Below are 16601 nucleotides of genomic sequence, written 5' to 3' on the forward strand. Positions count from 1 at the left end.
AGGTTGTATGATGTTTGTATTATACGTAGGAATGTATGTAATTTACGTCATTGTTTCTGAAGTACCATTTTTTGCTTGTGAATATTGGTTTACATGTTGAGTGAAACTATTGGCAATACTCTTCTATTTAAGGGTCAGTGAGTGAGCTATCAGCATAAGAGTTTTGTTAATTTGTAGGTGAAAACTAAATCTGCTGAATCGGAACAAAATTTTTCACGTCAGTTAATTTGGCCAATGAACGATATAATCTAGGTGAATGATTGGCCAAAAAGAGCTGAAAGGAACGACTGGAGCAAAAGGACCACATAGATAAACAGAAGAATCACACGTAGTGCAGATCATTTCTTTGAACTAGTTCGTTCCGGAACCAACCAAGTTGTGAACGAATCGGTCTCTAGTGAACACATGAATCGAAGGTATTGTAAAATATTGGAATGTTTTTGAAACGATGCTGTGTTATTTTAATAATATCTAGAGGATCTAGAGGACATACTTCTGACAGAGTTGCACTCAAATATCATAATATTTTTTAAACTTGGGTTCATTTGAGTGAACCCTTGTAGTTCAAGAAATGTTGGATTTACTTTTGGTGCATATTGTTTGGAGTTGATATCTTTGACAACTCAATAGGATATTTTCAATGGAGAAATATCCAACCATGAAAGCTGAGAGCGTTGTTTGTTCATTGAACATATTTTGAACTCTAGAGATATATCCTAAGATAGATGTAAGATTTCATTACACAATTTCCCATTCTTTTTGATTATTTCATTATTAATTTTCATTTATTGATTTATTCCTTTCAACATACCCTGCGGATCCGCTATAATAAGAATTTACCTTATGGTTAAAACAAATAAACTTTATGACAGACTTATTTTCACGCGAACACATACCATAGGGTAAGGAAAAATATTCAACAATTTATTTTTTATGTCATATGTTTTTATTACTAATAAAAAAATCTATACATTCCTTATAAGAAAATTTCTAAAAAAAAAATAACTCTTACGAGGAGAAAGATTCTACCTTTGTTTTTAAGGGTCATAAATCATTTCTGGATATTTGTAATAAATTTTACGTATTCTAAAGCCAAAATCACTAAAGGAGGTACCAGTGGAAAATGAAAAGGCCACCATACAAGAGCGACAATGAACGCCAACAACAACCTCAGCCACCATGACGACAAAGACTTACCACTAACTGAGTCGTAATACAGAATTGTCTAAACGATTTATGGTGTGACTTGTAGCGTAGTGACGAAGAAAAAAATTAAAAAAAAATAATATTTTTTCACGTTTTGTTGTTATGAAGTTAATGCCAAAGGTGATAAAGGTAGTAATTTGTATGTTTTGTTTGAAATTTGTGATTATTGTTGTTGCGACTGCAATGGATTTTTGTCTTATGCTGCTGCTGCGCTATTGGTTGCACGGGGTGTTAGAAGAGTATTGAAGTGTTAAAAGTTATAATTGCAATTTTCAAAAATATTGAAAGAAAAATGAGCTTTTGATTTATGGCATATTTAATATACAGGAAAAAATGGAGAGGAGGGTGGGAGATAAAGAGAGACTTATAGGGGGACATAGTAAATTTTTATTTAGGCTACAATTGTAAAGGACAAATTGTGCTGTGTCAAATAAAAATCTAAAAATCCATAAATCAAATCGACAATATCAATAGCCGCCAGATATTTTCATATCTGACATACAAATATATAATTTTGTTGGTGAATATTAATATGCCACATAATTCTTTCAAGCATAAAATTAACTTCAAAAGAACTTCCACAGGCAAAGAGTAATACAAGTATTTGATACTGATTTTTTCTTCGTCGTCTTCTTTTTGCTTTGTCGTCACGGTTTTAATTTACACACCCAATTTTGAAAATTACAAAAATTAAGAAGGGGGTATGTAGTAACGAAAAAAAAAAATAAAAATAAATAAATAAAATAAATAAACCAAAAAACTGCTGAAATTATCCAAAAAATAAAAATTAAAACTAAAGAAGAGAGGGGAGCAAGGGAGGGGTGTCATAAATAATATGACTCTAAGCTATACAATCCCAGTCAGCTGCAAAATTAAGCCAGTCCGGCAGGCAGACAGCCGGTCTGGTATGCCTCACTGAATGTGCGAGCAGTGGAACACAAAATTGCTTATATTGCTGAAAATCGCCCCCCAAAAATCAACCAAGCGTCCAGTTTTATGCTCTCTGGCTATACGAAACTTTTGTCTTCAAAGGAAAAAAAAACCAAAACAAACAAAAAAAGAGCAAAACATAAAACAAAATAAAAATCCACAAAAAACAAATGATGAATTTTAAACGCAAACATTGATGCATTTTATGGATTTGCAGCCGACAAGCAACGCAAAGCAGTTTCTCTATAAATCAGATTTTGTTTTTGCCTCACATTTGATGGGGTGTTCGGTATTACAGGCTTCTATGTTTTGTTTGTTTTTGTGAAATTTATAAAACTGACGATAAAAGTGCAACGCTAATCAGAAATAAGAAGCAGCAGCAGCTTCAGCATCATAGTAATAAAGGCAGAGATAAAATAAAAAAACTAGTGATTTCTCTGTTAAACAGTATTGGACAACTAGTTCCGCTTTTGTGAACAATAAAAATGTGTTAAATAAAAAATATTACACAGAAGCATCCAATAGAATACAATTTTATTTATTTCGGAAGAGGGTAGTATGAAAAAGTTGGTTGTGAAACCACCTAGCGGAAATTTTTCTAATAAACAAAATATTGAACTACGAGGCAACTAGTTCCGATGTGTGAACAATAAACAAAAAATAAAATTATATGGTCAACAAAATCGATAGTACAAAAAATATATAAGAACTTTTCTAATATGAAACACGAAGACATAAAATAAATACTAAAATTAGGCCACTATCGAAATTGTGAACCAATCATGAACCCAGAGAACCGTTTATGAACTAGTACACCATTTGTAAAATATTAAATCATGCAGTTCCTAGATTAACCTGGTATTGCTGCCATTAAAACTTATGCAGATTTTAAGTTAGAATAACGAATGAGAAATAATGAACACCTTGTGAACTAGTAAGAAACCAATACAAGGTTAGAGAACTATTGAACTATTATTGTTGAAACTCATATAATTTTGTGAGTTATTAACTATTTCGCTAATTTTGCTTTGAGAATAATAAGGATGTTTGGAAAAAATACAAAAACATCACAATCAATCGTGATTTTATATGGAAACGTTAGTGAATACTAATATAAGGCTACTATCGAAATAGTGAACCATTCATGAACCCAGAGAACAGTTTAAGAACTAGTTTGAAAAATATTAAATAATGAAGTTCCTTGATTAATCTGCTATTAAAGCTTATGCGGATTTTGTGCTAAAATATCGAATGAGAAATAATGAACATCTTGTGAAATAGCAAGGAAGTAATAATAGACTATATAATTATTATTGCTGGAACCCATGCTGAAATAAGAACACCTTGTGAACTAGTAGGGAACTAATAATAGACTAGAGAACTATTGAACTATTATTGATGGAACCCATGCTGAACCATATATATTTCGTTAGTTTTGTTTTGTGATTAATATTCACAAAACGTTTAAAAATTCACAAAAAGCTCCAGAACCAATTATCATTAGTGAACTAGTGCACCATTGGCAAAATAATAGGCCCAGGCAGGCATACGATTGCTGAGATCATTGATAATTGGGAAATAGATATATTAGATAGAGTTAGGTCATTCAGGAGCGAACTATTTCAAAATGAACGATTGGTACTAGATCATTTTCTTTCATTTATCTAGTTAATTTTTCTACAGTCGTCCCATTTTACTTCCGTTCCGTTGTTTTTACTGAATTTAATACATAATATATTGAACGCTCAGACCTTCCTAACGATTATTCCCTTTGTTCATCTAGTTGTTTTTTCTTCCAGTCCATTACTATGGTTCATCTAATGTACGATTGAGCTAAAGGAACTATGGAACTAAATTAATGACCTAATATTTACTACAGTGAATCGAAAAATATATGAGCTGTTCTATGTTGTTCGTTTCGCCAATCTCGAATATTATATTGGATTTGCCACAAAAATTCAAATGAATTGCGAATGAGACAGCAAGAGAATCGCTGGTGGTAATGAAGAAACCATTTTTGAACCATTTTTACAATTTAGAACTGTTAGTGAGCCAAACTTTAAAGACTATTAATTGCTTGAACCCTGTTAGCTGTTCTTAAAGTCGTTGATTGTATGTCGAATAGGAAGACATATATTCAAATATTATGAATCTAATCTAATCTAATCGAAATCACGACTGTAAGAAATAATGAAATCTTGACGAACCTGTTACCTGTAGGTGAACTAATGAACTTTTGGTCATGATCCTATAATAAACGATTGCGAGTAAATATTGAAGGAGAAAATCATGTGATTTCTTATTGAAATCGTTTATGAAATCAGCATTTGTACAAGGGAACTAATGAACCAGTTACTCAATGGTAATCATTTAGATTTACATGGGTTTATGTGAACTAGTGACAGAATTTTTGATAATTGTATATATTAATGCATAATGGAAATAATGCAACATATGGAAGAGAATCGAACTTTGTATTGTCATTTGTACCCGGTGCTTTAAATAAGTCTTTATAGAAAGTTTAACCCTGGATAATATAATTCAAAATTACTGATGAACTAATGACTAGTGAGGTAATTCGCCATTATCGTGAATAAATAATGATGTAAGAGTTGTTCAATTCAAAGTTTGAATATCAAAGAATCCGCATATACTGAATTAACTTATTACACCGCACCTCTATTTTGTAACGAGAGAAATTTTTGTTGTATACAATTGTGAAATGTAATTGAAAATAAATTAACCATATATGGCAATAATTAACAATGTAAGTAACAATGGCAGTGAAATTCTATTCAATACAAATCACGTGTTAATAAAAAAAATTATTTTATGGACGTGGTTTAGAAACTAAATAAGGAGAATTAAATTTCAAAGTAGCATTTCCGGCAGAGCAATGTTGTACAATGCTTATTTGTGCATCTATATTTATTTGGTTTACAAAAAAATGTTTTCTCCGGAAATAGATTTCAAAATAATTTTAAAAATTTATAAAGTTTGTTTTCTCGCCTTACAATATTTTATAGAAAAAATTTAATTTTGAACTTACATTGTGATGCAAAGGCTTGATAGTACTGTGACAAATATGTCAAAATTGATAATCTGTCGGGTACTTCATAGGCGGCCATATCATCAGCATCGAGCAGAGCAGGTATACCCAAATATTTTTCAGCTGTTGTAAATGCCAAGGCATTGTTGTAGTACACATCGGCTTTGTTCAATTTATCGAAATCACTGAAATACAAAATAAATACAAATTAGAATGGAAAATTAAATATATATATATATATATATATATGCAATAAATACGTATATATGGACTATGGAGATTTTAAACATATATTTTTCAAATGTTCATATATATTTTTTAAGGATTATACAAGACGTGGAGTTTTTAATGAAGGTGGGAATTTTTTACAGATTATTTTTAAGGGAGAATCCAAGGCGTGGATTTTTTAAAGAATATTTTTCAATGGTCATTCATACAAGGCGTGGATTTTTTAAAGAATATTTTTCAATGGTCATTCATACAAGGCGTGGATTTTTTAAAGATTATTTTTTCTCAAGTCATACAAGGCGTGGATTTTTTAAAGATTATTTTTTCTCAAGTCATACAAGGCGTGGATTTTTTAAAGATTATTTTTTCTCAAGTCATACAAGGCGTGGATTTTTTAAAGATTATTTTTTCTCAAGTCATACAAGGCGTGGATTTTTTAAAGATTATTTTTTCTCAAGTCATACAAGGCGTGGATTTTTTAAAGATTATTTTTTCTCAAGTCATACAAGGCGTGGATTTTTTAAAGATTATTTTTTCTCAAGTCATACAAGGCGTGGATTTTTTAAAGATTATTTTTTCTCAAGTCATACAAGGCGTGGATTTTTTAAAGATTATTTTTTCTCAAGTCATACAAGGCGTGGATTTTTTAAAGATTATTTTTTCTCAAGTCATACAAGGCGTGGATTTTTTAAAGATTATTTTTTCTCAAGTCATACAAGGCGTGGATTTTTTAAAGATTATTTTTTCTCAAGTCATACAAGGCGTGGATTTTTTAAAGATTATTTTTTCTCAAGTCATACAAGGCGTGGATTTTTTAAAGATTATTTTTTCTCAAGTCATACAAGGCGTGGATTTTTTAAAGATTATTTTTTCTCAAGTCATACAAGGCGTGGATTTTTTAAAGATTATTTTTTCTCAAGTCATACAAGGCGTGGATTTTTTAAAGATTATTTTTTCTCAAGTCATACAAGGCGTGGATTTTTTAAAGATTATTTTTTCTCAAGTCATACAAGGCGTGGATTTTTTAAAGATTATTTTTTCTCAAGTCATACAAGGCGTGGATTTTTTAAAGATTATTTTTTCTCAAGTCATACAAGGCGTGGATTTTTTAAAGATTATTTTTTCTCAAGTCATACAAGGCGTGGATTTTTTAAAGATTATTTTTTCTCAAGTCATACAAGGCGTGGATTTTTTAAAGATTATTTTTTCTCAAGTCATACAAGGCGTGGATTTTTTAAGGAGTAGTTTTTCAATGACCATACAAGGCGCGGATTTTTAAGAATCTTTTTTCAAGGACCATACAAGGCATGGATTTTTTAAGGAATCTTTTTTCAAGGACCATAAAAGGCGTGAATTTTTAAAGAATATTTTTTCTCAAGTCATACAAGTCGTGGATTTTTTAAAGAATATTTTTTCTCAAGTCATACAAGGCGTGGATTTTTTTAAAGAATATTTTTTCTCAAGTCATACAAGGCGTGGATTTTTTTAAAGAATATTTTTCAAGGGTCATTCATACAAGGCGTGGATTTTTTTAAAGAATATTTTTTCAACACCCATGCAAGGCGTGGATTTTTTAAAGAATATTTTTTCAACACCCATACAAGGCGTGGATTTTTTTAAAGAATATTTTTTCAACACCCATACAAGGCGTGGATTTTTTTAAAGAATATTTTTTCAACACCCATACAAGGCGTGGATTTTTTTAAAGAATATTTTTTCAACACCCATACAAGGCGTGGATTTTTTTAAAGAATATTTTTTCAACACCCATACAAGGCGTGGATTTTTTAAAGAATATTTTTTCAACACCCATACAAGGCGTGGATTTTTTTAAAGAATATTTTTTCAACACCCATACAAGGCGTGGATTTTTTTAAAGAATATTTTTTCAACACCCATACAAGGCGTGGATTTTTTAAAGAATATTTTTTCAACATCCATACAAGGCGTGGATTTTTTAAAGAATATTTTTTCAACACCCATACAAGGCGTGGATTTTTTTAAAGAATATTTTTTCAACACCCATACAAGGCGTGGATTTTTTTAAAGAATATTTTTTCAACATCCATACAAGGCGTGGATTTTTTTAAAGAATATTTTTTCAACACCCATACAAGGCGTGGATTTTTTTAAAGAATATTTTTTCAACACCCATACAAGGCGTGGATTTTTTTAAAGAATATTTTTTCAACATCCATACAAGGCGTGGATTTTTTTAAAGAATATTTTTTCAACACCCATACAAGGCGTGGATTTTTTTAAAGAATATTTTTCAAGGCTCATTCATACAAGGCGTGGATTTTTCAAAGAATTTTTTATTTCAAATATTTCACTAATTAAAAAAATTAATATACAAATATCTCAAGGCTAACTCATATAAAATCAAAAGACTTAAGAATTAAACTTGCCATGGAAAGTGTTACCCTGGACAACTGTCATACAAGGCCATTGGCTATGAATGCCTGCCGTTTAAATTAGATATTTCGTGTTAAAATGTTATCAATTTTGAAATTTTCAACAATAAACTAATTTATTTGATTTCAATGTCGAATTAATAAAAATAAACATATCGACCACAAAAAGGCGAACAACAAATTGCACTTAACATAAATTGAACAACTTATTTTTGTTAACATTTCTGTTTTCATTTCATTGACTAAATACTCAATTTTCATGTTTAATATAAATGTTAAAAATTGGTTTCTAGTTTTGAGTTTGGTTTCATTTTCAGATTTTTTTTGCTCGGTTTTTTTTTAATTTCTGTTCAACGCAATTTAAAGTGATTGCACTTAACCTAGTTTTGAGTTTTAGTTTGTAATTTTTTTTTTCGAATTAGTAGTAGCAGCAAAAGTAAGAAAATTAAAGTGAATAAACGAAGCGAATAGAAAAAGAGCTACATACATACATATTTATATTAACTACATGAATACATTGGTTGGCCGTGTTATTAAAACACAATTAACCAGTGGAAGTGGTAGCAGCAATAATTGTTGCTGCTGCTGTTTTTTTAAATATGCAATAAGCAAAAAAACAAAAAAATAACATAAGAAACGATTGTTATACTAGAATAAATTTTCATATTTAATTACAGCAACAAACGAACTCAAAAAAATTAAATGAAACCGAGAAAATAAAGAAAACTTGTTGTTCAATGTTTGGTTAATGCGGTTGTAAATTTCATAAGAAAACTATACCAAGTAGTAAATTGCAAAAATACTACAACAACAAAACTACAAAACAACAACAACATTACAAAAATTTGCAATGAGGTGTATCATGTTGAACATGATTATCCAGCAATTAATAACAGCAAAAAGGCCTGAAGAGTAGTAGTAGTAGGAAGGAGAGGAGGAGGCTGGCAAGTCAGAAAATTTGAATTTCAGCACTCGAATAAAATTTACAACGATTTGCTTCGTAGTTTTACAATTCATATTGTTGTCTTGATGTTGTTGTTGTTATTGGTATTTTGATTGACCCAAATTTCCCATCCGCTGAAGGAGAATCACGATTTTCACATTTTCGAAAAAACCTTCCCCCTTGCAACGCAAACAAATTGTTAAAAAATATTGGGAAAAAAATCTGTGACTAGTTTTGTGACCTTGTCAAGGTGTTTCTATTGATTTTATAACAATAGCTGAATTTTATTGTTGTTGTTGTTTTTATTTTTTCCAACTCAGATTCTAAATGGCTAATGATTTATTAACTGATATCCGGAGGAGAACGCTTTAGAGAAACAATAGAACTTTTTCATAAAATTAAATGGCCACAACATTAGAGACAAATAGTTGGACGGACATGTAATGTACAATTGTTTGTTGTACTTACTTGTATTTTTTTATAAATTAACATTTTAAAAGTATTTTTTTCGCATATGAGTGTTTAAGCATGATTCTCAGGTGTTTGCAAATGTAAGCAAATACAAAACGAGTTTTAATTAAAATAAAATCTAAATGAAATAAAATAGAATATTTGAACGCAGAAGCGTAGTCGAAATAGTAAAGAGGGGGAGATGAAGATTTAAAAATATCTATTTGGATTTTTTAAAGAATATTTTTTCAAGGACCAACACAAGGCGTGGATTTTTTAAAGAATATTTTTCAAAGGTCAAAAAAGGCGTGGGTTTTTTAAAGAATATTTTTTTCAAAAGCCAAAAAAAGGCGTGGATTTTTTAAAGAATTATTTTCAAAGGTCAAAAAAAGGCGTGGATTTTTTAAAAAATATTTTTTCAAATGCCAAAAAAAGCGTGGTTTTTTAAAAAAATATTTTTTCAAAGGCCAAAAAAGGCATGCATTTTTTAAAAAAATATTTTTTCAAAGGCCAAAAAAGGCGTGGATTTTTTAAAAAAATATTTTTTCAAAGGCCAAAAACGGCGTGGATTTTCAATAGAATTTCAATTGTTTTAAAGAAGGTTTTTTAGGGAATAGAATTTTTAAAGAAAAAATTTCAAGATATGGATTTTTTTAAAGAAACATTTTCAAGGCAAGGATTTTTTAACGAAAAAGTTTTCAAGGCATGCATTTTTAAAAAGAAAATGTTTTTAGCGTGGATTTTTTAAGGTAGTTTTTTTCAAAGACTAGCCACATCTGTTATTGTAATAATAGCCTCTGTTAATGTATTAAAAATGTCTGCTTAAGTATTAACAGCCTCTGCTTAGGTATTAACAGTTTCCGTTAATGGAATAACAGCCTCTGTTAATGGAATAAAAGCCTCTGTTAAGGAATTTACAGCTTTTGTTAATGTATTGACAGTCTCTGACAGTATTATCTGCATCTGCAAAAGTATTTACAGTACCTGTTAATTTATAAACAGCTTCTGTGAATGTATTAACAGCCTCTGTTAATGTATTAACTGCCTCTGTTAATGTATTAACAGCCTCTGTTAATGTATTAACAGCCTCTGTTAATGTATTAACAGCCTCTGTTAATGTATTAACAGCCTCTGTTAATGTATTAACAGCCTCTGTTAATGTATTAACAGCCTCTGTTAATGTATTAACAGCCTCTGTTAATGTATTAACAGCTCTGTTGATGTATTAACAGTCTTTGTTAATGTATTAACAGCCTCTGCACATGTATTAACAGTCTCTGTTAATGTATTAACAGTCTCTGTTAATGTATTAACAGTCTCTGTTAATGTATTAACAGCCTCTGTTAATGTATTAACAGTCTCTGTTATTGTATTAACAGCATCTGTTAATGTGTTAACTGCCTCTGTTAACGTATTAACAGTCTCTGTAAACGTATTAACAGTCTCTGTTAATGTATTAACAGTCTCTGTTAATGTCTTAACAGCCTCTGCAAATGTATAAACAGTCTCTGTTAATGTATAAACAGTCTTTGTTAATGTATAAACAGTCTTTGTTAATGTATTAACAGTCTCTGTTAATGCATTAACAGTCTCTGTTAACGTATTAACAGTCTCTGTTAACGTATTAACAGTCTCTGTTAATGATTTAACAGTCTCTGTTAATGTATTAACAGCCTCTGCTAAGTTATTTACAGTCTCTGTTAATGTATTAACAGTATCTGTTAATGTTTTAACAGTCTCTGTTAATGTATTAAAGCCCTTTGCTAATGTTACTGTATTAACAGCATCTGTTAATGTATTAGAGCCTCTGTAAATGTATTAACAACTTGTGTTAATGTATTATCAGCTTCAGATAATGTATTAATAGCCTCTGTTAATATATTAACAGCATCTGTTGATGTATTGACAGCCTCTATTAGGGTATTAAAATACTGTGCTACTATATTAAAAGTCTCTGTTAATGTATTAACAGCATCTGTTGATGTATTAACAGCCATTGTTTCCCCAATTGGATTAAAAAATATTTTAAAAATTTTGTAAATTTTTTTGATAATGATAACAACAGTTTTTTAAAGATTGTTTCGTTTTATGCCCCACTTCCTCACACGCCATTTGCTTATTAGTTTGTTCTGTGTGTAATTATTGTTTTAGATATATCTCGAATTCCCTAGCCTTTGTATGCTAAACTAAATGGGAGTTACGAACAAATGTTAAATGCTAATGGGGTTTCGAACTCTTAGATTGATGTTCAATTGTCATGACTTCTAAGTCATGAACATGTAAGACTGCTAAAAGAAGGCTACCTAATTACATATTTATATAGAGACAACTATAGATCAGGTGATGAAAGGTACCAAAATAAAGGAGTTCTTGGCGGAAATGTGTCGTCAATGAATGGAGTATTTTTTTTAACATTTTCAGGAAACAAAACTGATATGAAGTGATCGAAATTTTCAATACAAAATGTGAGATGAAATCAAAAAATTAATATAGATCTATGTGTTGATATAGACCCAACAAATGAACTTATATAAAAAATGTATTCTATGAAGCTTTTTAATAAGAACCTCGATGCCAAATACATCCTTTTCGGGTGATAACTTTAGGTATAAAAATTTTACAATACCTACAATGCGGCTGATCGATTATATGGGACCTATGTCAAAATATGGGAATATAATTAAAATGTCGTAAAAATCAGTTTCTTCCTCCAAGAAACCCGAAAGTCAAATTACTTATAGTCACTTTTCAAAATATCTAAAGCAAAGCGGAACCGTTATATGCGCACTAATATGTCCCATTTTAATTTCAAACATCCTGGGAATTGTGGTATCTCTATGTAATTTTTCAAAGGTCCATCTTAAATATTCTGAACTGACCGAAAGGCGATCATGGCCAAGTTGATATAGAATTTTATTCTGATGAATAATATACAAATACAATTAATGAGGTCTCCGACGACTATATCGGTGTGTTATACAAAGACTAATTAAGTAAATAGACCCTCCATATCTTATGGAGGAATCTATAAAAATACACCTTCCCTCTTTAAACTAACCCACATACATACAAATCTAAATATGTCTGTTCTAAAACCAGCATTTAATTCTCAAAAATAAATTTATATTCAAAATTTATTTATTTTCGATGACATTTAAAACAAATAAACTTATAAAAAAACACTCTTAGCATAAAACAAATATAACGGTTATTCGGACATAATTATTATCGACGACGACCATTAAAACTACAGCAATAATCGTCGTGGTCTATTATTAGTCAAAACAAAAACCCCATAATTATGACAGCGGACAAATGAATAAAATAATAATTATTACTATTATTCGAAAGGCGAAATAGCAACAACAACAATAACTAAATGACAATAATTTTAAATTTGTTGTTGACTTGGCTGGTGACACCCAGCTACAAAGAAAAAAACATAAATTTTCGAAAAACCATTTAAAAACAGTTCAATAGACAAAACGCCGTTCAGTTGTTGATTTATATAAATGTGTGAGTGTGTGTGTTTTTTTTTATTATTTTGAATGTCTTTGACCTTTTGCTGGTAAAAACGGTTTTTGGTCGAAACCAAAAAACAAACTTTGCCTCAAATCGTTAGCAGTAAATTAAGCATAGAATAACAAACAGTTAAAATAGTAAATCTATTTTGGTTGTTGTGGCCTGCCAGCATTTTTAGTGGCGAGAAAAAAATTCTTGAACTTCATAAACGAAATAGACATAAATATTTTGATTAGTACCCCACAGAAAAAACAAATAAAAGATTAATAAACGAAATCACTCATAATATTTCAAAAAAATTGCATACCGAATTTTTGCCTATTGAAGTGGGGCTGTTTTTTATTTTTAGCTTTCGGTTATATTTTTGTGGGTTTGGAGGTCAACCACACAAAAAAATATATGCAGAGAAGGATTGAAATATTAAATGACACACAAAAGATTAAGGTTAAGAGGAATGTGTTTATATTTCTAAAAGAAAAAATACACAAGTAAATCAATTAAGGGGGAATTGTGACGAATTGAAATCTCCCCCAAGACAATTTATTAACTTGTGTTTTTTTAATCAAATCAATGTCACTGTGTTGTTCATGGATTTTCAGCAAGCGAATCTTCATGGTATTGTTGTTGATTATCCAAATTCACCCCTCTCCAAATTGCCAATTAAACCACTTGGTTTTTATTTTAAATTGCCAATTGTTGTAGTTTTTTTCTTTTTGTACCAAAAACAATTGTAACATTTTGTTATGTTTTGGTGACCTTGAGACAAGCAATGTGTAGCACATGTTTTAATTTTGGCATTACTAATTGAAATTTTGTATTGTTTCAATTAAATTGAAAAATCCAAAGTAAAGATGAAAAAAACAACAAAAATGTCGCAAATATCGGCATAAGTTTTAAATATAATAAAATTTGAAAAAACAAGTGAAAAAGCGTTACGTTCGGCCGGGCCGAACTTTGGCATACTGGCAGGTACTTGAAATGAAAATATAGGGAACATAACAAAAAGTGGACCTATACCGACATTTCTACAAACCGATTATGTAAACCATAATAGAAAATAACACCCTCAGCCTTATGACTAATTAGTGTGTATACACTTTCACACGGTGAAAATGTGCCTCATTGAAATATTGGTTCTAGACCCCATGTTCCTTTGGACCAAATCCGTTTCAGAAAATTTTGATTTCATTCCATGTTATTATTTCTTCCAATGTTAGTTCAAGTTCGAAGATGGGGAATATCGGGCCACTCCTACTGGTACGTCCAACCCAGGGGCTAGGCCTAGGCATAAATGCGCGGAACAAATCGAATAACTATTTCAATATAAAAAAGGGGTTATACGGGGACTACCCCAAAAAGGGGGCGAATATTAATAATTTTTGGTGGGTGATTTTCTACCATATACGACTACAAAATACCAAAATGCAGCAAATTTGGTTGAAAAACGCCCTCAAGAACCCCAAAATACCGAAAATTGGAGGCACACTTATTTGGGGGCTATCCGAAAAAATGGACATGTATTCATAATTTTTTGTGGAGAGATTTGGTACTTAATAAGAACTCAAAATACTAAATTACAGTCAATTCGGCGAAAAATACGATCAAAACCCCCAAAGTACTGAAAAGTAGAAGGTACCGTTCTATGGGGGTACCAGAAAAAAAGTGGACCGATATTTATAATTTTTAGTGGATATATTTGGTACCCAATAAGAACCCAATGTATAAAATTTCAGCGAATTCGGTTGAAAAACGCGCTCAAGAACACCAAAATACCGAAAATTGAGGAGTACCGTTATATGGGTGGTACCAGAAAAAATTGAACTATATTTATAATTTTTAGTGGGGAGATTTGCTAGCCAATAAGAACTCAAAGAACCAAATTTCAGCGAATTCGGTTGAAAAAAGCGCTCAAGAATCTCAAAATACCGAAAAGCGGGATTACCCTTATATGGGGGCTATCCGAAAAAATGGACCGATATTTATAATTTTTAGTGGGGAGATTTGCTGCCCAATAAGAACTCAGAGTGCCAAATTTCAGCAAATTCGTTTGAAAAACACGCTCAAGAACCTCAAAATACCGAAAATGAGGGGTACCCTTAAATGGGACCTATACCTAAACATGGACCGATATATCCCATCTTAGAACTTGTCCTGTCTGCAGACAAAAGACAACTTTATGCAAAATTTCAACACCCTATCTCAATTCATTCAGCAGATAGCGTGATTACAACAGACGGACGGACATGGCTAGATCGTCATAGAATTTTACACTGATCAAGAATATATATTCTTTATAGGGTCGGAAATGAATATTTACATTAAATCGGACGAAAATATGTATGGGAGCTATATCTAAATCTGAACAGATTTTCACGAAACTAAGCACACATCATTCCAGACCTAATTCAGTAGGGTATACCAAACTTCGTGCAAATCGAAAGATATATAAGGACTTTGGTGCACCATTTACATGAAATCGGACGAAACTATATATGGGAGCTATATCTAAATCTGGACCGATTTTTCAATAGGGTTCGTCCTTGGGCCAAACAAATGAGCTGTGCCAAATTTCATCCAATTCTGATCATAAATACGACCTGTACTTTGTTTACAATTTAACACCAACAGACGGACGGGAACTATGGGTCTATCTCATTTCCTTTTGCCTGTTTTAAATTTATGCAGAAAGACATAATACCCTGTACCACAGCGTGGTGAAGGGTATAAAAAACACTCCTATAACTGGGCTTTAAATTTTTAGAAGAATCCGCACCAATAGCATTGCTTTAATTTTTTAATGAAAGTGAATTTAATCTCAAATTGTAAACAAATTACTGAACAATTAATTTCATTTCTTGTTTTTTTCTCGTTGTAATTAATTATGCAATACGAATACCACTTACATAAGATCTGGTCTAAAATGATGGATCATTGCACAAAACGCCAGACCATCACGCCACGATGTGGTCATATTGTCGATTTGTACACCAGGATAACCTTCTGTCATGCGACGGCACCATAATTCCAAAGCTTTTGTTCCACGACGTTCAGCCATTGTTCTTCTGTTGGTTTTTGTTGTTGTTGTATGTGTGTTTGTTTCTGGTTTTCTAAAGCTTTATTGTTCTGCTGGTGGTACCTCTAATGCGTTGTCAGCGTTTTAAAAAAATGATTGTAGACACGCGATCAAAATACAAAATCTATGTTTTTTATAATTATGGGTATTTTTCGTTATTTCCAAAAATTTTGTAGTCTTCTAAAGCACCAAAAATAAAATGTTGTTTTAATCTGAAATGGAAAAAAAATGAAGATAGAATTGAATGATTAATATAGTGTCATATATAAATGTATGTTAATTAAGAAAACAAACATGTTTTTTGAGTTTGCTTTTTGAAACATGGTTATTTAGAATGTGTTATTAAAATATATTGAGAAGATGTATTTGAAATGAAATAATCGAGTTTTTGTGTGTGTCATTAAATTGATGGGTATTGGGATGGGACGAAAATAAAGAGTTTTTTTTTTTAGAAAATGTATTAACAGCTTCTGTCAATGCATTAACAGCCTCTGTTAATGTATTAACAGTCTCTGTTAATGTATTAACAGTCTCAGTTAATGTATTAACAGTCTCAGTTAATGTATTAACAGTGTCAGTTAATGTATTAACAGCCTCTGTTAATGTATTATTAGCCTCTGTCAATGTTTTAATAGGTTCTGTTAATGTATTAACAGTCTCTGTTAATGTATTAACAGTCTCTGCTAATGTATTAACAGTCTCTGTTAATGTATTAACAGTCTCTGTTAATGTATTAACAGTCTCTGTTAATGTATTAACAGTCTCTGTTAATGTATTAACAGTCTC

General features: G+C 30.8%; 1 protein-coding gene across 1 annotated transcript; it reads right to left on the reverse strand.

Moving 5' to 3' along the window:
- Window positions 1–5181: 5181 nt before the first annotated feature.
- Window positions 5182–15816, reverse strand: LOC133338004 (MICAL-like protein 2; the record flags this gene model as incomplete). Its single annotated transcript, XM_061546192.1, has 2 exons — window positions 15646–15816; window positions 5182–5370 (listed from the first exon to the last, which is right to left on the reverse strand). Coding segments are annotated over exons 1-2 (341 nt in total), but the record flags the coding sequence as incomplete, so codon positions are not given.
- Between the last annotated feature and the right edge of the window lie 785 nt (window positions 15817–16601).

The sequence above is a fragment of the Musca vetustissima genome, unplaced genomic scaffold (genome assembly GCF_032173495.1).
Source record: "Musca vetustissima isolate MV318-11 ecotype Yass unplaced genomic scaffold, APGP_CSIRO_Mvet_v1 utg20791, whole genome shotgun sequence".
Taxonomy (NCBI): domain Eukaryota; kingdom Metazoa; phylum Arthropoda; class Insecta; order Diptera; family Muscidae; genus Musca; species Musca vetustissima.